This window comes from Cetorhinus maximus, unplaced genomic scaffold (assembly GCF_964194155.1).
Source record: "Cetorhinus maximus unplaced genomic scaffold, sCetMax3.hap1.1 HAP1_SCAFFOLD_932, whole genome shotgun sequence".
Lineage (NCBI taxonomy): Eukaryota > Metazoa > Chordata > Chondrichthyes > Lamniformes > Cetorhinidae > Cetorhinus > Cetorhinus maximus.
The window spans coordinates 50,560-75,878 of NW_027596874.1; the positions used below are offsets into that span (position 1 = coordinate 50,560).

A 25,319-nucleotide genomic window follows, 5' to 3' on the forward strand; every position below is an offset into this window, starting at 1 on the left:
ATTAAAAGAAGAGACTTACAATGTTGCAAAAAAAAACAGCAGAAAGCCTGAGGATTGGAAGAGTTTTAGAAACCAGCAAAGGGCCACCAAAAAGTTGATAAAATAGGAAAAAGTAGAATAGATGAGTAAACAAGACAGAAATATAATGCCTTCCCAGAGCAAATAGTTTCTCTGTACCTACTGTATTGAATACTTATCATTCTTAACATTTTGATTAAATCATTCCTCAACCTTAACAGAGTGTACAAACTAATGCCATGTGTCATATCCCCATAATTTAATCCATATAACCCAGGCATCAATCTAGTAAATCTGCGCCGCACCACTGAAGGCCAATATATGCTTCCTTAACCCAGCGTCCAGAACCAACATTGGTTTGCCACTCACCCTTTTGCTGCTCAAACATAAAATCAAAATCTTTCATGTTAGGGGCACCATTTACAGATTGCTATTTCTGGTACACTAAGTCCAATCCCAGTCTCTCTGACAGCGCCCCAACAGTGCAGTGACATCACTTAAGGATGGAAAGTAGTTCAAAATCTTCAAACAACTCATTTAAATTAAAAACAGAAAATGCTGGTCAAAAAATGGCAGCAACTGTGGAGAAAAGACAAGGTGCCATCAAATGATGCTGTTTTACCATGAACATATAGTACAACATTCCATGTTTAAACAATCGAGAAAGTAATTTATTAGCCAGTATAATGCAATAATGCAAAAACCTCCAATAATAGGGGCTCAGCCCCAAAAGACATTTTTAAAAGAAGTTTTGAATTCTATTAATTGCAGGTTAGATATGCACTCCATTCACAGAATGCAGTAAACACATCAATAGCATTAGCACACTAGAGTATAATCTAGACAACTGCTTTCTGATTTCAGTGAGTTGTCTCCCAATGAAACATTTGGCACAGACTGCCATTTTCAGCTAATATTTTCAGCAATATGTTTACATAAGAATATTTACACTTTAAACCATAATCTAATAAATAACCAAGTTAAACACAGCAAATTTTCAAATGTGGGTTTTATATTTGCAGCAACTGCAAACAGATTCATTGATTAATTAAAATTACAAATTAACCTTACAATGTATACATGCATTTATTTTAATAGATTATATGAACTTCAAAACAAATGATTGCAATCATTTAAATAAATGACTAAAATATTTGCAGTACATCTAATCAGGCACAAGTACAAAATAAAGGCCCAACATTACTATTTAGGTATCCAACAAAAATATAATTCAGGATCAAGGAACCGTAAGGTGATTGGACCACAGGCAAGATGCACCGGAAACGCTTAATTGATCAAAAAGTGAATTAAAATAAAATGGGCTTGAACAAAATGGAACTGACGTAAGAGCTAGATAAGGAGACTTTGTTCTTAGAGTTGGTTATTTACCTATGGCTTGGATTCCATAGCTCTAATTAGACAACAGATTGTGGGCAGTGTTAGACAGAGGTTTCTGGGGACTAGATTCATTTGAAGAACAAAAATAATCAGACATCTCATTTTCTCTGCCACAAAGAATTTGTTTTTAAAAAGGCACTGCTGACAGTTCAAAAAAACCTAGTAGAGTTCAGAGTTCAGTGCCTTCATGTGGAAATTTACTCCATTTTTCCAAGGGAGAAAGTCACAGCTCTTCCTCATTCCTATTTTCAATCCTGGCTTTGTGTACCTCAAGCTCTTCGGCACTCACCATTGCTGGGTCAATTGCAGCATATCGTGTACCATGGAACTGTCGCAGGTGGATCTGAAAATAAGGAGAAGGTTTAAACCTTCTGATGCATTGTGCCTTTACTGAGCCAAGTTACTACAACAAAGCAATAAGCAAAAACTTAGAACATTAAATAAATTAAATTCAAGTATAATAGGAAACAATGGCTGCCCATTTAAACAGTTGTAAATTCTGATATTACCCAATATATATCCATTTGAACAAGAAAATAGGAAACATTGGAAACCTTTATTATTGGGTATGGAATAGTGGGACAGGTTGTCAGGTGAAGTAGAAATGCACAGCAGAGTTAAAGACTGTTAAATGCTGTTGGGGCTGCATTCATTCAGGCAAGTGGAGAGCATTCCATCACACTCCTAACCTGTGCCTTGGACAGGCTCTTGTGGTGATTTTTTTTTGAGGGAATGGGGGATACAGGGTTATCAATTCCATAAACACAATGCTGCAGGACTCCAATACTTGAAGCATTGTCTATCAAAAGTAGATTACATTTCGCAAATGGTAATCACTAAGACAATAAGACAGTGATGAGACAGCAAAGCCCTACATTTAAGATTGCACATCAATAGCGTCAAAACACAACTACGTTTTGTTGAAGCTACTTTCTTAAACCAATTCCACCAAAAATTTTAACAGTCCAAGATACAGTTAAGGGAGAAATATATGTTGCAAGAACACTGTACAACAGCCACTTATTTAAAAATTCATTCACAGGATATGAGCGTCACTGACAAGGCTGGCATTTATTGCCGATCCCTTCTCCTAGAGAAGCAAATGGTGAAGTGTGTTCTTGAACAGCTGCAGCCATATGATGAAAATACTCCCAACAGTGCTGCTTGGAGGGAGTTCCAGGATTTTGACCCAATGATGAAGGAACAGTGACAAAGTTCCAAACCAGGGTGGTTTGTGTCTTGGAGGGGAACTTGCAGGTGGTGGTGCTTCCATTCACACTCTGCCATTGTCCTTTTAGGTGGTAGTGATTATGGGTTTAGAAAATGCTTTGGCTTTCCACAGCCTTGGTGAGCTGGTACAACGCATCATGTAGATGGTACAGACCAATGCTCCCTCCCAGCTGCTCAGGTGCACAGTCATGCAGCAGTTTGGAACATACTGCGGGATGCAATAAAAATGCTGTACGTAGCCAACCAGCGTGGCTGCGCAGCTGAACGTATCGTGTAATGTAATAAACAGACTGCGCACAAAGAAAAATCAGAGAGAACATTGGCACACACTTCAACCATGGTGTGCCAGTGATATTTAATGTTTAGTGACTGTTTAAACTGGTGGAAGGAGTGCTAAGCAAAGGGGCTGAATGGTGTTGAGCTTCATGAGTGGTGTTGGAACTGCACTCACCCAGGCAAGTGGATAGTATTCCATCTCACTCCTGACTTACTCCTTACAGATGGTGGATAGGCTTTGGGGAGGCAAGACGTGATTCAGACATCACAGATAACAAAGCCTTTTGTAGCCAGATCGTCTGGTCCAGTTAAGATTTGCGTCAGTGGTAGCCTCCACATAATGTTGTTGGTGGGACATTTAGTGATGGCAATGCCAGGAGCACATGGCTAGACTCTTTGCTGAAGATAGTCATTGCTTAGTACTTGTGTGGTGTGGATGTTACTTGTCACTAATCAGAAAAGGTCACGACATAAGTGTTTGGAATCACATTCATCCTTCCCTGAGGACCCCAGCATTATGGAAGCCAGCATTCAGCTAATACTATGCACTCCATGAGATATAAAGAAACAGCTCAGCTCACTAGATACAGTAAAGGCCCTGAAACATCCTGGCCAAAGTACTGAAGACTGAGCTCCAGAATTAGCTTTGCCTCCAGCCAAGCTGCTCCGGTACCCAACAATGTAGAAATTTGCTGAAGTATGTCCTGTCCACAACAACCTGGTCAATTCTTGCTCCATCAGTCTACTACTTTAATCATCTGTAAAGTGACGGAAGGCAGTACTATCAAGCAGCACAGGCTTGCTCACTGATGCTCATTTAGGTTCCAAGGCCACTCACCTCCAGATCGCATTACAGCGTTGATTCAAACCTGGATAAAGGAGCTGAATTCCACATGTGAGATAAGAGTAACTGCCTTTGACATCAATGTAGCCTTTAACCAAGTGTAGCATGAAAGAACCCTAGTAAAACTGAAGTCAAATGGGAATTTTTGGGGCGGGGGAGCTCTCCAATGGCTAGAGTCATACCTAGCATAAAAGGAAAATCGTTGTGGTTGTTGGAGGCCAATCATCGCAGCCCCAGGAAATAACTACATAAGTTCCTCAGGGTAGTGTTCTAGGTCAACCAGCTTCAGTTACTTCATCAATGACATTCCCACCATCATAAGGTCAGAAATGGGGCATTTGCTGGTGACTGCACAGTGTTCAGTTCTGTTCGTAATCCTTAGATAATGAAGCATCATGCAGCAAATTCTAGACAACATTCAGGCTTGATTAGTGGCAAGTACAATGACTACCTCCAGCACGTGCGAGACTAACCGCCTCCCCTTAACATTCAATGGCATTATATTCAATAGCAGTATAGCTGAATGAGTGTAGATGGAACAAGGAGTCGGGAATTTGGTTCACGTGCTAAGTTCTGGTAATCTATTTTTGAACTTTAGAAAAACTTAAGAGTCAGACTCTGACATATAACTAACAACCTCAAGTGAATTAAATAGCCTTGTTAAAAATTATTTCGAGTTATCAACAGTCACAGATTGCAACTCTTTCGAGAACAATCACAGTTCTTGGTTTCCGGGAGTGGGACATGAACCCACAACCCTCTGATTCAAAGGCGAGGGTGCTATGAACTGAGCCACAGCTGAACAAGGGGCTGCCATGTAATGGGAGTTATCTGTCAATCAGCTGAAAGCAGTTGGTTCAATAGTGAGATGTACATGGACTGTGGAGCTGGGCATTTGGTTGACATGGGAATTCGGTGCACAGGACAAAAGATATTATCTGATACCTTTTTTTTAAAATCAGTCTCCAATAGTTGGTGAGTTTTTCTTTCCTTGTCTCAAGTTAGGAAACTAACGTTCTAATATATTAGAAAATTAGAAAAATTTAAAAGCTTTACTTAACCCTTAAGTATCAAACTTACAGGAACAAGAGGAGAAGCTGATTGATAAGTAAGCCTATTTGACTTTCTAGCCTCTAGCTTATAGTAAATAGTCAAAAAGTAAGCTTAAGGTATGGCAGGAAAGCTCAGCCATTGCGGACAATGGAATGCCCATTCCTATGGCATGTGGGGGTCATGGACGCTTCACGGGACAAGCACACATGCAGGTGTCACCAGCTGCAGAAACCCGAGCTCCAGGTTTCGGAACTGGAGTGGCTGTCCCTGGAGTCACTGGTGCGGAGTACTACATGGATAGCATGTTTAGGGAGGTGGTCACACCACAGGTTAGGAGCGTGCAGGCAGAGAGGAAATGGGTGACCACCAGAAAGTCTAGGACGACCAGACAGTAGTACAGGAGTCCTCTAAGTCTAGTTCGGTCACAAACCAGTTTTCCATTTTGGATGCCAGTGAGGGTGACGGTTCCTCAGGGGAGAGTAGCAAGAGCCAAGTTTGGAGCAACACAGGTGGCTCAGCTGTAGGGGCAGCAAGGAAGAAAAGTGGAAGAGGAATCACAGAGCGGCTGCAGGACATTAAGGGGGAGGGTGATCAGCCAGAGGTCATAGTTCACATTGGTAATAGATAGACTAGGTAGAAAGGTATAAACAACATAGGTAAAAAGAGGGATGAGGTCCTGAAAGTAGATTTGAGATAGCTAGGTAAGGCATTAAGAAGCAGAACCTCAGAGGTAGTAATCTCCAATTACTGGCAGTGCCATGTGCTAGTGGGCATAGAAATAGGAGGTTAGAGCTGATGAATGCGTGGCTGGAGAGATGGTGTAGCAGACAGAGATTCAGATTCCTGAGGCATTGGGGCCTGTTCTGGAGGAGGTGGGACCTGTACAAGCCGAACAGTTTGCATCTCAATGAGGTCAGGACCAATATCCTTGCTGGGACATTTGCTAGTTGAGGAGGGTTTAAACTACAAGGGGCCGGGGGGAGAGACTTGAGGGTAGACTCAGTTGGGGCAAAATCAGAATTGGTAATGGAAGGCAGAACATCACTGAGTGAGTCTGGAAGACAGAGGAAACAAAAGATAGAAAATAAAAAACAAGTTTGGCAGTGCTCAAGGGTATATACTTCAATCCAAGGAATATCACAAAGAAAGCAGTCAAGCTGAGGGCACAGATGCAAATGTGGCAGTACGATGTCATAGCTATTACAGAAACATGGCTTAAAGAGGGACCAGGAATGACAGCTCAACATTCCTGGTTATAGGGTTTTCAGACGAGAAGAGTGTGGGGAAACTTTGGTTAGAGAGGCAATTACAGCTGTGAGGAGGGATGATATGTTAGAAGGATCAATTGAAGCCATGTGGATTGTGATTAGGAACAAAAAAAAGGTCGATCACACTACTGGGCATGTACAATAGACCCTCCCAAACAATAGAAGGGAAAAAGAGCAAATATGTAGGCAAATCGCTGAGAAGTGCAGAAACAGAGCAGTAATAGATTTTGACTATCCCTAATATTAACTGGGATCGTTTTAGTGAGAGAGGAATGGAGGGAACAGAATTCTTAAGGTGCATTCAGGAAAACTTTTTTGGCCAGCATCCAGCAAATCTGACACGAGGGGGCACGGTTCTTGACCTAGTTTTAGGAAATGAAGCTGGGCAGCTGAAAGGAGTGACAGTGGAAGAGCATTTTAGTGATAGTTTTAACATAATAGAAAAGGCCAAAGATAAAACAGGAGTCAAAGTTCTAAACTGGGGCAAGGCCAATTTTACTAAGTTGAGGAGTGATTTAGCAAAAGTGGACTCCAAACAGCTACTTGAAGGTAAAGTGGGAGGCAAAGGGAAAATTCAAGGGGTTCAGAGTAAACATGTTCCCACAAAGGAAAAGGGTGGGATGGCCAAACCTAGATCCCCCTGGATGTCAAGGAATTTACAGGGCAAGATAAGGCAGAAAAGCAAAGCTTATGTCAGACGCCACGAACACAATACTACAGAAAGCCGAGAGAAGTATAGAAAAAGGTGGGGTGAAATCAAAAAGGAAATTAGGAAAGCAATGAGGGGGCATGAAAGAATATTGGCCATCAAAATCAAGGAGAACCCAAAGATGTTTGGTTAATATATTAAGAGTAAAAGGATAAAGAGTAGGGCCCATAAAAGACCAAAAAGGCAACCTATGTGTGGAGGCAGAGGATATGGGTATGGTTCTTAATGAATACTTTATGTCTGTCTTCACAAAAAGAAATCAATGTAGACATTGCAGTTAAGGAGGGGTGTAAAGTACTGGGTGTGATAGACATAGGGAGAGAGGAAGTGTTAAGGGGATTAGCATCCTTGAAAGTGGATAAATCATCAGGGCCAGATGGAATGTAACCCAGGCTGAAGAAGCCAGGGGGGAAATTGCAGAGGGTCTGACCATCATTTTCCAATCCTCACTGGATACAGGTGAGGTGCCAGAGCATTGAAGGTCTGCTAACATTGTACATTGGTTTGAAAAAGGAGTGAAGGTTAGACCGAATAATTACAGACTGGTTTAAAAAAATAAAAGCTCCTGGGATCCATGGAGAATGTGGATACAGAATTAGCTCAGTGACAGGAAACAAAGGGCAATTGTTGATGGATGTTTTTGTGACTGGAAAGCTGTTTCCGGTGGGATTCTGCAGGGCTCAGTGCTAGATCCCATGCTTTTTGTGGTATATATTAATGATTTGGACTGTAAATATACAGGGAGCGGCCAAGAAATTTGCAAACACAAAAACTGGCCACGCAGTAGATAGCGAGGAGGATTGCTATAGGCTGCAGGAAGATATCAATAGACTGGTCAGGTGGACAGAAAATTGGCAAATGGAACTCAACCCAGACAAGTGTGAGGTGCTATATTTGGGGAGGTCAAACAAGGCAAAGGATTACACAATAAATGGGAGGATATTGAGAGGCGGAGAGGAAGTGAGGGACCTTGGAGTGAATATCCACAGGTCCCTGAAGGTAGCAGGACAGGCTGATAAGGTGGTTAGGAAGGCATATGGAAGCCTTTCATTTATTCGCCGACGCATAGAAATAAGAGCAGGGAGGTTATGCTGGAACCATACAGAACATTAGTTAGGCCACAACTTGAATATTGTGTGCAATTCTGGTCTCCTCATTACAGAGATGATGCAATTGCATTAGAAAAGATACAGAGGAGATTTACGACATGTTGCCAGGACTGGGAAATTGCAGCTATGAGGAAAGATTGGATAGGTTGGGGTTGTTTTTCTTGGAACAGAGGAGGCTGAGGGGAGATTTGATTGAGATGTACAAAATTGAGGGGGGCCTGGAATGAGTGGATGGGAAAGGCCCATTTACTTTAGTAGAGATGTCAGTGACTAGGGTGCAATAGATCAAAACTGATTGGTAGAAGGATTAGAAGGGAGATAAGGAAAAAGATTTCACCCAAAGACTTATGGGGTCTGGAACTCTCTGCCTGAAAGAGTAGTAGAGGCAGAAACCCTCAAGTCATTTAAAAGATGTCTGGATATGCACCTCAAGTGTTGTAACCTGCAGGGCTACAGACCAAATGTTGGAAAGTGGGATTAGGCTGGGTGGATCATTTCATAGCTGGCGCAAACACAATGGGCCAAGTGGCCTCTTTCTGTGCCGTAAACTTTCTATGATTGCCATCACCGAATTGCCTGCCAATATCCTGGGGCTCATTATTAACAATAGAGTTTTAATTGGACAGGAATGTGACAGAATATTCTCTAGCTGCCTGTTTCAGCGCAGTTCCAACAACACTCTAGAAACGTGACACCAGCCAAGACAAGTTAGTCCATTTGATTGGCACCCCATCCACCACCTTCAATATTTGCTACCTCCACCAACAATGCACATTGACAACAGTGTGCACCATCTACTATATGCACTATACTACAGTAACTCGATGACCTTCCTTTGACAGGACTTCCAAAACTCATGATATCTAATGCCTAGAAGGACAAGGAAAGTAGGCACATGTGTGTATCTCCAATATCCAAGATCCACCTCATCCACACCCCCGCCCCACATCATACTGACTTGGAACTATACTGCCATTACTTCTTCATTGGTGGATCAAATCCTGGAACTCCTTCCCTAACAACACTGTTGTGTGAACAGCAGTTCAAGGCGATGGCTCAGCATCTTCTCAAGGGAAATTAAGGCTGGGCAATAAATGCTGGCCTTGCCAGTGATGCCCACATACCATGAAAGAAAGAATAATAAAAAGTCCAAGCTGTCTGTGACAGTATGTCCTTGAATCATGTACATGTAAAGAAAAATTCCTGGAACTCCCTCCCTAACAGCACTGTGGGTGTACCCACACCACATGGACTGCAGGAGATCAAGGCAGCAGCCCAACTACACCTCTCACGGGCAATTAGGGATGGGCAATAAATGCTGACCTAGCCAACGATGCCTACATTCCGTAAATAAAAAGAAAGAAAACAATTCACCTGTACATAAAGGTTAACCTCAGCACTCCGACACAAATAGGGAAAGTTGCCACCGGTTTTAAGATGCGCCCGCCTTGCATTTGGGTATAATTTATACATTTCTTCTTTGGCTTCTTGAGAAAGTGCACTGTGGTCAAAGACCTGAAACAGATGACAGAAAACATAACTAGAACATGCAGCTTGAATTATCAAAAAAGAATAAAAACTTGCATTTATCGAGCACCTTTCACGACCAAAGGACATCAAAAGGTGCTATATGAATGCAAGCCTTGGTTTCTTAAGCTGGGCATTCAATCTACACACACAAAGCTCCCACAAATAGCAATGTGATAATGACTTAGATAATCCGTTTTAGTGATTTTGATTGAGGAACAAATATTGACCAGAATCTGGAGATAATTCTGCTACACTCCTTTGAAAAAGTGTGATGGCAGCATCTCCAACAGCAAAGCACTGTACTCAAGTATCAGCATTGATCTTTTATGCTTAAATGGGACTTGAACTCAAAACCTTCCTCAGACTCAGAGGCAAGAGTGCTACCAACTGAGCTACAGTTGACATTGACATTGACAATGCCAGAGCTGGCATTACACAAAGTAGAACAGACACTCGGTTTGGACAATTTACATCCTACGTTTCTCAGGGAAGTAACAATGGGTAAAGTGGAGTCTCTGGCCACAATCTTTTAATCTCCTTAGATACGGGAATAGTGCCAGAGGACTGGAGAATTGGAAATCTTATACTCATGTTCAAAAAAAAGGGGAAGGGATAAATCCAGAAACTCTGTCACTGAGCCTAACGTCAATGGTGGAGAAAGATCCAGAAATTATAGCACATAATTAATTATTTGCAAGAACGAGTCAATAACTGGCTGCCAACACGAAGTTGCGAAAATGAGCCCTTGCCTGCCCTTTCAGGAGGGCGTCAATGATTCCACGGTGCTATTTAATTCATTGATGCAATGCAACCCTGTCCTCCACCCTGACGATGGGCACAGCTATCTCGCCTGCTGCATGACAGAGTGTGCATGCAACCCCATCACCTACTGCGCCCCTTACCCTCCCCTCCACTCCCTGACAGCCCAAACCATCTACCAGTAAGCAGAGGACACAGATTTAAGGAATGACAAAAGAACCAGAGGTGATGTGAAGAACACATGACATATCAAGCTAATGTGATCTGAATGTACAGCCTAAGAGGATGTATAAACAGATTCAATAATAATTTCCAAAGGAAATTCAATAAATAGTTCAAAATATTTTAAAAATTTAAATATTTTATAAGTGTGGTCTCGCAGTGTGGCTCACTTACACCTGCTAGATGCTACATATTTTCACATACAGGGCCTTGTCCTTTGTAAACAGAAAGAATGTGTCCACACACTCTGCCTTTTTCAACTAAACAAAAGCTTGGAGGACAACATTCCCTGGTTCATTCCCCATGGCAATGCCTTGGCCAGAGTTGAGCTGCCGGCTTGAATTTAAACAAAAGCTTGGCAGTTAATTGTTCCCTGGTACATTGGTAGAGGCATTGCCATGGACAATCAGAGTCCACTTGCCATCCAATCAGCACCCTCTTCTCTTGCAATATAAATTGTTCAAATTTGAGATTTGGTATTCTTGCAAATCTGTCCTGATGAGTGCAAGACGAAAAGCTTCAACAGCATATCTCTTTTTTCAGCAATACTCAAGTTCTGTCTTACCAAGCAACTAATTATTTTTTTTCCTCAATAGTGGAGAGGGTTGATGAAGGTAGTGAGTGCAGCTGATGCTGTGTATACAATCTTTCAGAAGGTATTTGATCAAGAACCACATAAATAGATCTACTAGAAAAATTAAAGGAACAGCGGCAGCCTAGATTTAAATTAATAAAATTGTGTTAAGGGACAGAAAGCAGACAGTAACAGTGAACACTTGTTTTTTAGACTGAAGGGAAGTATTCAGTCATGTTCCCCAGGGGTCACGTCATTTCTGTTGCTTTCGCTTAATGGCCTGGACTTATGGCATAATTTCAAAGCTTAAACATGTTGTAAGTAGTGAGGTCAGTAACAGATTTCAGAAAGATATAGATGAGTTATGCAATTAGAAGACACATGGCAGATACCATTTCATGCAGTGAAGTTTGAACTGATAGGATGAATAAGAGGCAATATAAATTAAACGGTACAATTTTAGAAGGGGTGTAGGAGCAGAGAGCCCTGGGGTTCACACACACAAATCTGTGAAGGTGGCAGGATAAGTTTAGAAAACTGTTTATAAGAAACAGGAAGCCTTGGCTGTAGTGTCATGCCCTGAACAGGCATGTCATATTATAAAATTTCAGTCCATACTTTTAAAATTTGGACACAGATATTAAGATGGCTGCCGCAAATCATGTGACTTTTGGCATTTGGACCGCAGACAATATCAAGTCGCCAGTGAATACCTAATTAAATATGGACATGGGTGAGGGTACATCAGCCATTTGTGGAATTCACACATCTCACTGTTTAAGGATGGACCAACACCTAAAGACCATGGAGTTTCCAGATTACCTGTCTCCATGTTTCATACTGGACAAAAGGAAAGATTGAAACTCAATGGCCACTATCTACTTCATATTGTATCACAATGGCCTCCACATCCAACTAGACTGGGTGGGCCTCAGAAGTGTTAACCCAGCAGTCATGTAACTGAAACTGGGTTTCAGGGACTACACCTTTATTATCCAAGTACCCAACAGATCCATCAGAACTAGTCATCAGCCAGTCTGACAACCCAACTCTGAAATAGCTGAAGTCTTCAAGCAACCAAAGTACGTAACCTATTCTAGTTTCAAAGTTCACCGGAGAACCAGCCTTCTAGATATTCGACTACATACTATATTCTAGATATCTAACTCACCTGACGTGAATCCTTCACTTTACAAAACCCTCACTTCAACTAAATTGTCGAATCCATTCAAGAAACTACAGGGCTGCCACGTGGGAGGCCAGATATCACAAACCAGAGACTGAATTAACTGTAGTCTGTAAAAGTGCACTTTCTCTGTAACCGATCCATGTGTATGCACGAGACATGATGTATGATGTGTTAATTTTGGGTAAATATGAGGAAATAAATAACCTTCATTTTAAACTCTCAAAAGCTGGCTGCCGGATTATTTGTGATACACACTCCAAGGGTAAGACAAGACAAAACATACCGACTACAGGCTGTAAGACAGCACGTACATTCTGTCCATGACAGAACTGCTGACTCTGGATTGACATTCATTGGAACAAACGAGCCAAACCTGACTTTTAAGGAATATTGAAAGTAGAAGGGAAAAGTGACATAGCCAAAATTGTGGAAACAAAAACGAAAGGGATTATAGCAGTAAGCTTTGTGAATTGGTTGACTTTGACATAAAAGCATTCGTGCAACAGGAGGCCTTAATTTGGGCTAAATTAACATCTCTAACCATAGAATAGCTAAAATGCACAGCTAGGCAGGTAGAACTTAATATACATTGTAAAGAACCTATTTTTATTTTTCTTGGACTGTGGCTTTAAAATTGGACTGTGGTTTTAAAAAGTACCATGGCTGCAGCTGAAAGACATGTTCACTGGAAAAGGATGTAGAATATATAATGTTGCTATCTCCTAGGCTGGAAAAAATGGTGCCAGAAAAGGGGGTTCTGAACTAAGAGGGACTGCCTAGCAACAACATTTTAATTGGCTCCCGAGCAGGTGACCAAGGTTGTGTGTGATAGCAGTGAGCCGAGAGATCCTAGCCTGAAAAGAGAACACGCCTCACACCTAAAACCTCTCTCTCGTAAGATGCCAGTAAATCTACAAGGCTAGCTAGCTGGCTTTTTTCCCACAAAAAGTGCCTTCCTATCCACACTATCTATGTCCCCTCAATCTTATACACCTCTATCAGGTCCCCCCTCAACCTTCGCTGTTCCAAGGAAAACAATCCCAGCCTATCCAATCTTTCCTCATAGCTCAAACCCTCCAGCCCAAGCAGCATCCTGGTGAATCTCCTCTGCGCCCTCTGCAGTGCAATCACATCCTTCCCATAATGTGGTGACCAGAACTGCACGCAAAACTCCAGTTGTGGCCTAACCAGCATTTTATACAGTTCCAGCATAACCTCCCTGCTCTTGTATTCTATGCCTCAGCTAATCAAGGCAAGTATCCCATATGCCTTCTTAGAGTTATAGAGTTAAAAGTTAGCAGTTCATATTTCTTTCTTTTGCCACTGGTTAAAGACAATTTGTGTAATAAACAAATATTTACTTAAGTTTACAAACCTGGTGCTCGTACAGTGTTAACCTAAATGAAAGAGTGAGGTAGAATCGGGCAATTTGGTGGTCTAATCAAACTTTCCACATGTCTCGGCTGGGAGAACAGTGGGGCTTGATATTACAGCACACTGTCCCCAGTGAGGCATGACATCATCATAAAACAAGAAAAGCTGAGGTATTAAAAGTGCTGGTTGAGCACCTCTCCCTCACCCCAGAATCAGAACAGTAGAAGATACAGAACCCGAAACAGATTACCTTAGCCAAAATCCACCTCGAGTAGCAGCAACTAGAGTTAGGAGTTTCAGGCAAGAAGAGAGGAATGTGAAAGGCATAAGGAAAGGGAGGAAAGAGAATCCCAGGAGAGAAAAGAGGAGTTGGCCTTCCAGCTGGAGAAACTGGAGAAAGAATTACAGGCACAAAGAATAGGGAACTAAAGCAGATTGAAGCAGCTGAAGAGAACTTGTCTTTACCTAGTGGAGATGCTGTTGGTAATTCAAGTACTCCTAGCTCAGATATAAATTTTGAGTGCTTATTCCCAACTACTGCTCAAGTTTGAAGAACAGGAAACCTGTTGTGAAAGCCTCCTTCACAACCTTTAAGAAGCTGGCAGATCAGTTAAAGTGGCCAGTGAGTCTTGAACTCTCCTAATGCAGGGTTAGTTATTAGGAAAAGCCCATGAGGTTTACACTCTGTTGCCTGCAGACAGTTCTGCAAGTTATGAACAGACAATGGTTGTGAAAGACTGAACAGACAAAGGCAAATTCTAAGTGCCTATGAACATGTACTAGAGGCGTACAGCCAAGCCAACAATTCTGGAACTCTCGTAAAAAGCCCACTTGAATTTTCCTCAAATCCAAGAGAATTAAACAAATAGCACTTGACTGGTGGGTGAGCGATCTAAAAATTGACCATACCCATGATGGAATAAGCAAAGTAATTCTACTGAAAGAGATAAAAACTGCCTCCCACCCAGCTTCAAAACTCATGTGAAGGAACAGAGGGTTTTAACAGCCAGGAATGCTGCCATCCTTGCTGATGACTATGACGTCACCTACAGGCCTCAGAACTCCCCAATAACACTCAGAAACTTGGGAAAAATACAAAGGGGGAACAGAATAGGTGGAGTAACCACAAATAGGAAAATGAAGATGACGGTGCGAGAAGTTCTCCCAAGTCCAAAGTGAAGGCACAGGGAATCAAAATGACACAACGCCCACATGTTCTCACTGCAATAATATAGGACATAGAAACAGAAAATAGCAGGAATAAGTCACTCAGCCCTTCAAGCCTGCTCCGCCATTCAATATGGTCATGGCTGATCCTCGATCTCAACGCCATACCCCCGCTCTCTCGTCATTCTCCTTGATGCCTTCAGAGTCTAGAAATCTATTTCCTTCTTAAATATATTCAGTGACTTGGCCTCCACAGCCTTCTGTGGTAGAGAATTCCATAAGTTCACCACCCTCTGAGTGAAGAAGTTTCTCCTCATCTTAGTCCTAAATGGCCTTACCCAGTATCCTGAGACTGTGCCCCTTGTTCTAAACACCGCCCAGCCAGAGGAAACACCATCCCTGCATCCAGTCTGTTCAGCCCTGTCAGAATTTTATTATGTTTCAATGAGATCCCCTCTTAGGGAAGGAGACCAAAACCGCATACAATACTCCAGGTGTGGTCTCACCAAGGCTCTGTACAGCTGCAGTAAGGCATCCTTGCTCCTGTACTTATGTCCTCTCGCAATCAAGGCCAACATACCATTTGCCTTCTTAACAGCTTGCTGCACCTGTATGTTTGCTTTCAGTGATTGGTGTACAAGGACACCCAGGTGCCTTTGTACATCAACATTTCCCAATCTATCACCATTTAAATAATACTCTGCCGTTCGGTTTTTCCTACCAAAATGGATAACTTCACACTTATCCACACTATACCGCATCTGCCATGTATTTGCCCACTCAACTTGTCTAAATTGCCTTGAAGCCTCTTAACATCCTCATCACTCACATTCCCAAGTTTCATGTCATCAGCAAACTTGGAAATATTAAATTTGGTTCCCTCATCCAAATCATTGATTGATATTGTGAGTAACTGGGGCTCCAAGCACTGATTCCTCTGGTAGCCCAATCATCACTGCCTGCCACTTCGAAAAAGACCCAATCTTGCCTACTGTGTTTCCTGTCCGCTAACCAATTCTCAATCCATGCCAATAGAATACCCCCAATCCCATGTGCTTTAATTTTGCACACTAACCACTAATCTGGGACTTTATCTCCAGACCTGATGCTGGAGGCTCAAAGGGGCCCGCAGGTCTTAAAAGAACTCACAAGATTAGTCCTGAGGAGGATGTCCCTGTAAGTGGCATAGCAGATCAGGCACTGACCCTAGCTGCAGGAATTAGCCCCTCTAGTAGTATCACTCTATGCATTGCTGAACCTGACAAAATTCCTGAGTGCGACCGGAGTTTTGCCCATCAAGGAACGGTGCCCCTGTACCCCTCCAAGGGAATAAGCAATCCATTTACTGCTCAGGGATACAGGGGACACACAAGTCTTGATGTGGGGAAACCCAGAAAGCTCCATGGGGCCAAGGTGCTAAACAATGGAGTTGGAAGATACATGTCCCTTCCCCTCCATCAGGTCCACCTACAGAATGACTTAGTCTTGGGTCCAGTCACTATAGGGATTGTACCCAAGCTGCTGGTGGCAGGGATAAATTTTTTGCTTGGAAATGACTTGACTGGTAGTAAGGTCCTAGACTAGCCAAGCGAGAAAAGGGAAACCAAGCAACTATGGGGGGGGAAGTTGCCATGATTTTCCCCAATTGTGACTCCAAGTCACACAGGCAAATTTAAACGAGAGGGAGCCTGCACCCCAGCTGGATGAGCCAGGGGTCTGGGTAGCTGAAACGTTGTTTGGAAACCTGTCTGAAAGAGAGGGGGCACTCAGACAAGCCTCCTTAATTAAAGCACAGCAGGCAGATTTCGAATGAAAGCACATAGCACAGGCTGCCTGCTCTGAGGCAGGAGCCACCTATGTTCCCGAGTGCTATTACCTAAGAGATGAAGCAGCAATGTGGAAATGGAAACCCTTTGAGAGACCTGCAGATGAGGAGTGGACAGTTTGTAGTGCCCCAGAATATTGTAAGGAAATGTTATGAATTGCCTATGCTATCCAATGGTTGGACATGTAGGTTCCCACAAAACTTTAGCCTGCATAAACAGATACTTTTCTGATCTCACCTACTGTCTGATGTGGCCATGCTTGTCAGGTTTCAGGAAAACCTCAGGCCACAATTACACCTGCCCCTCAAACCCATAGTGACATTTGGTAAACCCTTTAACCGAATCCTGATAGACTGTGTAGGGCCGCTATCCAAATCTAGCAGAGGCTATCAGTATTTCCCTATGATAACGGACCTGGCCACCCGATTCCACAAGGCCGTTCTTCTCAAAATGATCACAGCCAAATCCCTCATGACTGGGATAAGGGCTTCGGCTTCCTGCTGCATTCCACAAGGGTGTCCCCTAATGAGTCCACAGGCTTCAGCCCATTTGAATTAATTTATGGGCATAAGGTTTGAGGCCCTGAAGCTACTAAAAAAAGTTTCTGGAGCCCCGGGAGGACACCTCACTGCTGATGTGTCCACAATCCGGGAACGACTCTTTAATGCCCGTGCTATGGGCAAGGAACATTTAAAAACCTCCCAGTAAGTCATGAAAAATAAGGCAGGCAGACAGGCATGCTGAGACTCAAACTTTCCAGCCAGGAGAACAGGTTGAAGTGCTGCTGCCACTGCCAAACCATCCTCTCAGGGCCAAAGTGAAGTAAATTATTTGATCCACACCCCCAACTGGAGAAAAAAACATCAGTTATGCCAGCTTAGTATGTTAAAGAAATATCATAGCCAAGAACCGGGTCAACCAGTAAGCCTTTGCAAGAGCGTAGAGATAGCAGAGGACAGCCGGGGAGAGTCAGACAAGGAAGGATGACTGGAGGAATCCCAGGTCAAACCTCCACTTACTATGTAGGCAAAAACAAATTCTGAAAAATCTAAATGCCCTATTAACTGATCTAACAGAAGAGCAGCAGAAGATTACAGGTCACCCCTGCTTAGGGGCCTTAAAGAAATCTGCAGGGATCAACCAGGATGCAACCCACTAAGACACCACAATGTGAGCAGGGGGGATACCCCTCTACTAAAGCAAATTCCTACCTACTGAGCCCCGACAAGCTTGCTCAGGTCAGTCAAGAAATAGACAAGGGCACAATCGAGCCCAGCCAGAGCAGTTGGAGCTCCCCCACTGTACTAGACCCAAAACTAGTCGGATCAAAATGGTTCTTCATTGACTATCGGAAGGTAAATGCAGTGACCTGAACTGATTCATATCCAATCCCTCGCATCAAAGATTGTACAAATAATATAAATCACTCTGCCTACCTCAGTAAAATTGACCTTTTGAAAGGGTACTGGCAAGTCCCCATGACCCCCAGAGAGAGAGAAATCTCGGTCTTCGTCACCAAGGTGGCCTATACCAGTATACGGTCATGCCCTTCATCCCCATGCCCAGCAATCTTTCAGATGTTGAAAAGTTGTGGTAGCTAGATTAAGCAATTGTGCAGTATGCCTGGATGAATTATTAATTTGCAATGATATCTGGAAGGTCCATTTAGACCACCTGGAAGCAATGTTTTAGGGTCTATGGAGAGTCATTGTTGTGAACAATGTTGTGAACTAAGAGCAAGTTGGCAATTGCAAAGGTAACTTATCTGGTGCACGTAGTGGGACAAGATGGAGTGCTACCTTGGGAAATGAAAATATACTCCCTGGTCGATTTTTGCATTCCCAAAACAGAGAGAGAAATCCTGCCATTTTGGAAATGAGCAGGTTCTACTGAAAGGTTGTGCCAAATTAAAGCCACTCCACCAACCAATTTACTAAAGAAAACTGCCAATCAGTGTGATCAGAGGCATGCCAAAAGCTGGTTGAGAAATTAAAAGTCATCCAAACAAATGAACCCATCCCAAACTTCAGTAAACCATTTAGGCACAAATATAGGGGTAGGCACAGTCCTTACTCCAGGATGACGACTCCAGAACTGTATGGCCAATTGGCTATTTCTCAAGAAAGCTAAACAGACATCAGAAAAAGAACTCTGCAGTTGAGAAAGAAACATTAAGCCTTTTGTTAGCTCTGCAGTATTTATAGTTCTATGTTAGTAATAGGCACTGAGAGACCCTAATATACACAGACTATAACCCATTAAAATTCCAAGAAAAATTTAAGTGAACAACTCCAGATTGTTCTGATGGAGCTTACGCTTATAGTCTTTTAACCTAAAGATTACATACATACCTTGCTGGAAAGAACATCATGGCTGACGCAGTATCCAGAGTGTAAACCAGCAAGGGAGTGCAACTAAGAGAAAACTATAGCAATACTGGATTCTTCTGTGAATGTCAGAATGTGTGCAGGGCATACCTGTACGTTTTCTCTTGCTTCACAGAGATGCCATGTCATGCCTAGTACAGGCATGTCATATTATGAACTTTCTATCAATACAGTATCAAGTCTCCTGATAATACTTAATTAAATATGGACACAGGTCACAGCCATTTGTGAAATTAAAACATCTCCTTGTTTAAAAGTGAGCCAACATCTAAAGGCTATGGCATTTCCAAACTGCTTGTCTCCATGTTTCATACTAGACAAAAGAGAAGATTGAAACTCAATGGCCACTATCAACTTCACATCGTATCACGATGGCCTCCCCATCCCGAACCAGGCTGGGTGGGCCCAGGAGTGTTAACCCAGCGGTCACGTGATTAAAATTTCAGGGACTGCATCCTTATTACTCCAGGTCCCAGCAGAATCTTCAGAACCAGTCATCAGCCAATCTGAAAACCAGACTCAAACTAGCTGCAAGACATCAAGCAGCAAAAGTACTTAGCCTGTTTCAGTTTCAGTTTCAAAGTTTACAGAGGACCAACCTCCTAGATGAGAATACAAAAAAACCCCAACTCTTTGCTTTAAAAGAAATTCACTAACTTTAAATCATCAAATCCATTCAGGAAATCACAGGAAACCAGAATTCGTAAATCAGAGACTAAATTAACTGCAGTCTGTAAAAGTGCCCCGTCTGTCTCTCTATCCAGTCTTTGTGCGTGCGTATGCGCACACATACAAGTGGCGTGCGCGCGTCTGTGCGTGTATAGTGTAAACCTGCGTGTGAAGTTGCATTAATTCGACCTAAGTGTGATAGTATAAATAACCTTTATTTTAAACTCATGAAAGCTTGCTGCTGGATTATGTAAATGGATAAACATTGCAAGAGTAAGAAAAGACACACCTCTTTCCAGACAATACAGCCAATTATGCACAGTAAGAAAGTGCACACATTCAGTCCGTGACATAGAGGCACAGAGTACAAAAGCAAGTAAGTTATGCTAAACCTATACAATATACTAGTTGGGTACCAGCTGGAGTACTGCATCTAATTTTAGACAACACACTTTAAGATAGCAAAGCCTTGCAGAGGTTGCAGAGAAGGTTATTAGAATGGTACCAGACACGAAGGACTGCAGTTATGTGGAGAGGCTAGAGAAGCTGTGCTTGTTCTCTTTGGAGCAGCGAGGGTCGGGAGATTTAACTTGTGTTCAAAATCATCAAGTGTTTTGATAAAGCATATAGTGGCACGGGGGTCAGTAACCAGAGACACAGGTTCAAGCTAATTGGCAAAAAAATCAAAAGGGGAGATGAGAATTTTTTTATGCAGTGCATTGTGCACTCCCTGGAGGGGTGTTGGAAGCAAATTCAATAGCAACTTACAGATGTGAATTGGATAAATACTTGAAAGAAGAAACTTGCAGAGCTATTGAGCAGTGGGAAAAAAAAGAGGACTAGGACTAATTGAATAGCTCTTTCAAAAAGCTGGTTAATTTACAATAGGCTGAATGGCCCTCTTGTGTGCAGATAATTACAAAGTATTACAGGAAATTTGAACCTGTTACAGATGCAAGTTTAGAAAGTATAAAGCATCAATATTTGGGATTGGGGAAAAAGTAAGCCACGAAAGGCAAAGATAATTATCACTTATCAAAGCTTCACTAAATTAAACAGTTCAACAATGGGCAACTTCCAGCAATTGAGGGGATCTCAGCCACTTGGATATAGAAAATTGAACAGACACATACTTACATCCATTATGGTTACAGGAACATCTTTGATCTTGTGAGGCTCTACATAGGAATTCTGGCAGTTAAGAGTGAGACGAGAGGCCAACTCACCCTGTCCTAAACTCTCCAACTGTTCTTCCACAGAAAAAAGAGAGAAATCAGAGGAGTTCATGAAATAACAACACAAAGTAAGGCTAAAGCATCTGGAGTTCAAACTTTTGAATCTTTAAGCACCCTGTAAGTGACTGCCCCAGTTGATAAAATACTAGAACAGCTAAGGTCATGTAATGCACAAGATATTACCAGAGTCACTGATTCAGAGTGACTCCACAAGTCAAGGGCAGCTCATGAAGTGAGTAGTGTTCCTGCCTCTGAGCCAGAAGCTCCGGGTGTGAGTCCCACCAAAGGACTTGATGGCCAAGGAAGGTGCATCCAAGCTGGTTGAGTATCAATCTACAAATCCTTCCACACAAGCCAATGGCAGGTGGTAAGGCAGGGTGATATTCCTGGTCAGCCATGTGTTGGAAAGGATTCTGGAGCCTCCACAATTACTGTCTACAGCTCCAGACCATAACATGCATGTAAAATGTGCATGTTACTGCAGCAACACAGACCCCAAGTGAACTGCAACACACCATGAGCAAATTTTTACTCATCAAATCTTACTCTGGTCAGATCAATAAACTGGGAGAGAAGGTATAGCACTTCCAGGACATGTGAGTGATGCATCAGGTTTTGCATCAACTTCTACAATTACAAATTATCAACAATTATCTTAACAAGCTTTCTGAAATTAATTTTCATCTTCCACTCTCACATCATACTTATGATTTCCAACATCCAAAGGGAAACTTTAAATAAAATGAAAAAAGTTGAAGAAAATATGGCAAAATAAAACCTAGCAACTGAAGAGGGAAGGATAAAGCACAAGGGCTGCCCCATGATCCACCCACCTCTGTTCTGATAGAGTAAAATAAGGAACAAGTACCCTTTGGTGAGTGGGTCAATAATTAGAGATCATAGATTTAAAAATCATCAGGAATAGTAACCCGTGGACCCTGGCTAATGCCCTGGGAACACAGGTTCAAACCAATTAATAAATCTGGAATATAATGCTAATCTCAGCAATGGTGACCATGAAACTACCATTAATTGTTGTAAAAACCCATCTGGTTTAGAGAAGGAAATCTGCCAACCTTACCTGGTCTGGCTTACATGTGACTCTGGACCCACAGCAATGTGGTTGACTCTTAACTGCCCTCTGAAACGGCCTAGCAAGCCACTCGGTTCAAGAGCAATTAGTGATGGGCAATAAATGCTGGTCTTGCCAGTGCCCCCCAACATCCATTGAAAGAATAAAGAAAAACAAAAGGTCTAGTGGGGAGATGATTAGAGAGTATTTCACCCAGTTGTCAGGATCTATAATGCTGTAGCTGAAAAGGTAGTAGTTAGAGGGAGTCAGTTCCATAAATAATTTTGAAAGTGAGTTGTTGGACAGGTGCTTGAAGTTGAGGAACTTGGAATACAGGCAAAAAGTAGGTCTGTGGGACTAAGCACAAACGTTCTACACGGAACAAATTTAAGATTCTACAAATTGGATAGCTGTTACTCTTTGCATGCATAAAATGGCCTGAGCTGAATCATTCTATGATTGTATGAAATTAGGCTTGTATTCTCTGGAATATACAGGTTGTGATTTGATTGATGTTCTTAGGATTTTCACAAAGGAATTGGTCAGATAAGGGGGAAAAATGCTTTTTCTGGTGCTGAGGGAGTCAAGGACAAGGAAATTATCAAAAATTGGAGCCAGGCTATTCAGGAGAAAAGTTAGGAAAGACTTTTCAAGCAAAGGGTGAAAGCTCTGTCTCACAAAAAATAGTAGATGCGAATTCAATCAATAACTTTCAATCTAAGATCAATAGACTTTTGCTAGCCAAAGGCATAAAAGCATGTGGAGCAAAGGCATGTGGATGAAGTTAAGATGCTGTTCAGCCATGATCTCAATGCCAGAACAGGCCTGAGGCTTTACTCCTATTGTTTTTCTCTTTCCACTTTCATGGGATATGAGCTTCACTGACAAGGCCAGCATTTGTTGCCCATCCCTAACTGCCTTTGAAATGAGTGGCTTGCTAGGCCATTTCAGAGGGCAGTTAAGAAGCAACCACATTGCTGTGGATCTGGATACACATGTGGGCCAGATCAGGTAAGGATGGCAGATTTCCTTCTCGAAAGGACATTAATGAACCAGATAGGTTTTTACAACAATGATAGTTTAACTAGACTAGCTTTATATTCCAGGTTTATTGAGTCTAATTTCCATCAGCAGCCATGCTGGGTTTAGAACTTATGTCCCTAGGGCATTAGCCTGGGCTTCTAGATTACTGGTTCAGTGGCATTACCACAATGCCACCATCTACCCACCCCCACCATAGCACAGGGACAAGGTTCCATGCAGTAATTTTGACTGAAGTAGTGATGCTCCCTAGGATGTGACTCACTGGTGTCAGTCTTAGTTTTCTCCTCTCCATGTTTTTCTTCAAGTTCTATAGATTACTTTCTGCTGGGTTTTACAGTTAAACGATTCAAGTTCTAGAACTCGGGTACGCCAGTGTGTTAGACAGTAAAGCTTTGCCCAATTATTTGGCTTACCCGATCAACCATGAAATCGATCGCATCTGCCATTTTTGGATCCACGGGACCAGCTGTAAAATTTCCAAGAACAATCTTCTTCAACATAAATCCAGGCATCAGCCAGAAGCTAGAAGAAAAATTTCATAAAAGTGGCAGTCACATCGATAGAGAGCACTGAAGAAAATAAATACAATTAATACAAAAAACTAAATGGGAAACAGATTATGAATTTGTTTTCAGATTGTGCGCAGATGGGAACGTCAATGAGAAGAAACAAACTCAGTAAACTGACCATCAGATGCTTCCACAATTTATCATTAGGCCGGGCGAGACTTGAAATTGACCGGGATCAGAGTCGATGCATGGGAAGTCCTTGCGGCTGGACACAAGCGGTCAGGAAAGGCATGGAGAAAGCAGAGGACAAAAGAAATGGCAGTATAGAGAGGGGAAGGAAAAAATATCAGTCCATTTCAGGCCAATGCCATTCATCTATCAGCTGCAGAAGGGACCGCCACTTGCGAATTGACCTCTACAGCTACAACACACCATGTCCAATTCAAAATGGGGGCAAGAGGGTGAAAGGTAGGAGTGGAGTTTTGCATCTAAAAATTCTAAGTTAAAGAATATTAGAACCAGCAGTGTTCTGACCTGAGTTGGCTACACTTAAGACTTCAAGAGTCGCCTGTGTTGAATAGGGTGCCTGCAACCGTAGGGCGGTTGTAGGAGAATTAGAAGGGAAAAACCGTGCCGGGAGTAAGCGGAAGGCCCATGAAACCTCAATCTTTATACAACTCTTCAAGGCAGCACTCAGACCAAGCAACTAGTCTTCCAATTAATCTTATAAGTATCTGACTTAAGTTTATTGGGGATGTAAGTCTAATAGGGGTATGAGAAAATGTGATTTAGGAGTTTGGTTTAGATTATAAGTAACTGATTCACTGTATCTTTTAATATCTTTCAAATAACTAGCTTTTAAAGGTAGAATGTATTTATTAACATTCATGTTCTTTGATTTTCGTATAGCAAAATTCATTTGATTTAAACCATGAACCTTGGGGTTTCATTCTTTTTGTAAATATCTGGGCTTTTGGACTCTAAAAAAATATACATGATTGGTCTTTGCTAAGATCATATGGACACCAAAGTCTCTCTGCTCATGGACTCGGAGTCAAGAGTATTTACAGCACAGGAGTAAGCCATTTGGCCTGAGTCCATGTCAGCTCTCCATGGAGCATCCAGTCAGTCCCATTGCCCTGCTCGATCCCTGCAGCCCAAACTGTCCATCCAATTTCCTTTCGATATCATTCATCTCCACATCCACCGCCCTTGTGGACAGCGAGTTCCAAGTCAATTTCTATCCAATTTCTAGAAATGGCAGTTGCTGGGGTGAAGTGCTTCACCTGTGGGATGTGGGAAATCTGTGGCGCTTCAAGTGTCCCGGACAACTACATCTGCAGGAGGTGTACCCAATTGCAGCTCCTCACAAACCGCAGTAGTTGGATGCACTTAGGAGCATTCATGTGGCGGAAAGCGTCATAGACAGGAGTTTTGCAGACGTGGTCACACCCAAGGTACAGACAGATAGATGGGTGACCGCTAGAAGGGGCAGTCAGTCAGTGCAGAAATACCCTGTGGCTGTCGCCGTCTCTAACAGGTATACTGTTTTGGATACTGTTGGGGGGAGATGGCCTATCAGGGGAAAACAACAGCAGTAGCCAGAACTGTGGCACCACGGCTGGCTCTGTTGTTCAGCAGGGGGGGTCAAAGCACAAAAGAGCAATTGTCATAGGGGACTCTATAGTCAGGGGCTCAGATAGGCACTTCTGTGGTCGTGAAAGAGACACCAGGATGGTATGTTGCCTCCCTGGTGCCAGGGTCCAGGATGTCTCTGATCGGGTACGGGACATTCTGAAGGGGGAGGGAGAACAGCCAGAGGTCGTGGTACACATTGGTACTAACGACATAGACAGG

The 25,319-nt window shown here is 42.5% G+C and overlaps 1 protein-coding gene across 2 annotated transcripts in view; it reads right to left on the reverse strand.

Annotated features, from left to right (window-relative positions):
- Positions 1-667: 667 nt before the first annotated feature.
- Positions 668-25,319, reverse strand: part of spg21 (SPG21 abhydrolase domain containing, maspardin) — a 78,853-nt gene continuing 54,201 nt past the window's right edge. The window contains exons 6-9 of one of the 2 annotated variants that reach the window (XM_078536145.1): positions 23,367-23,475; positions 20,740-20,847; positions 9,280-9,420; positions 668-1,759 (exon numbers count right to left, since the gene is read on the reverse strand). In XM_078536145.1, coding sequence (XP_078392271.1) covers positions 1,640-1,759; positions 9,280-9,420; positions 20,740-20,847; positions 23,367-23,475 — 478 coding nt within the window. In that variant the 3' untranslated portion in view covers positions 668-1,639. The remainder of the gene's footprint in view (positions 1,760-9,279; positions 9,421-20,739; positions 20,848-23,366; positions 23,476-25,319) is intronic. The other variant, XM_078536146.1, reaches the window with a different exon arrangement.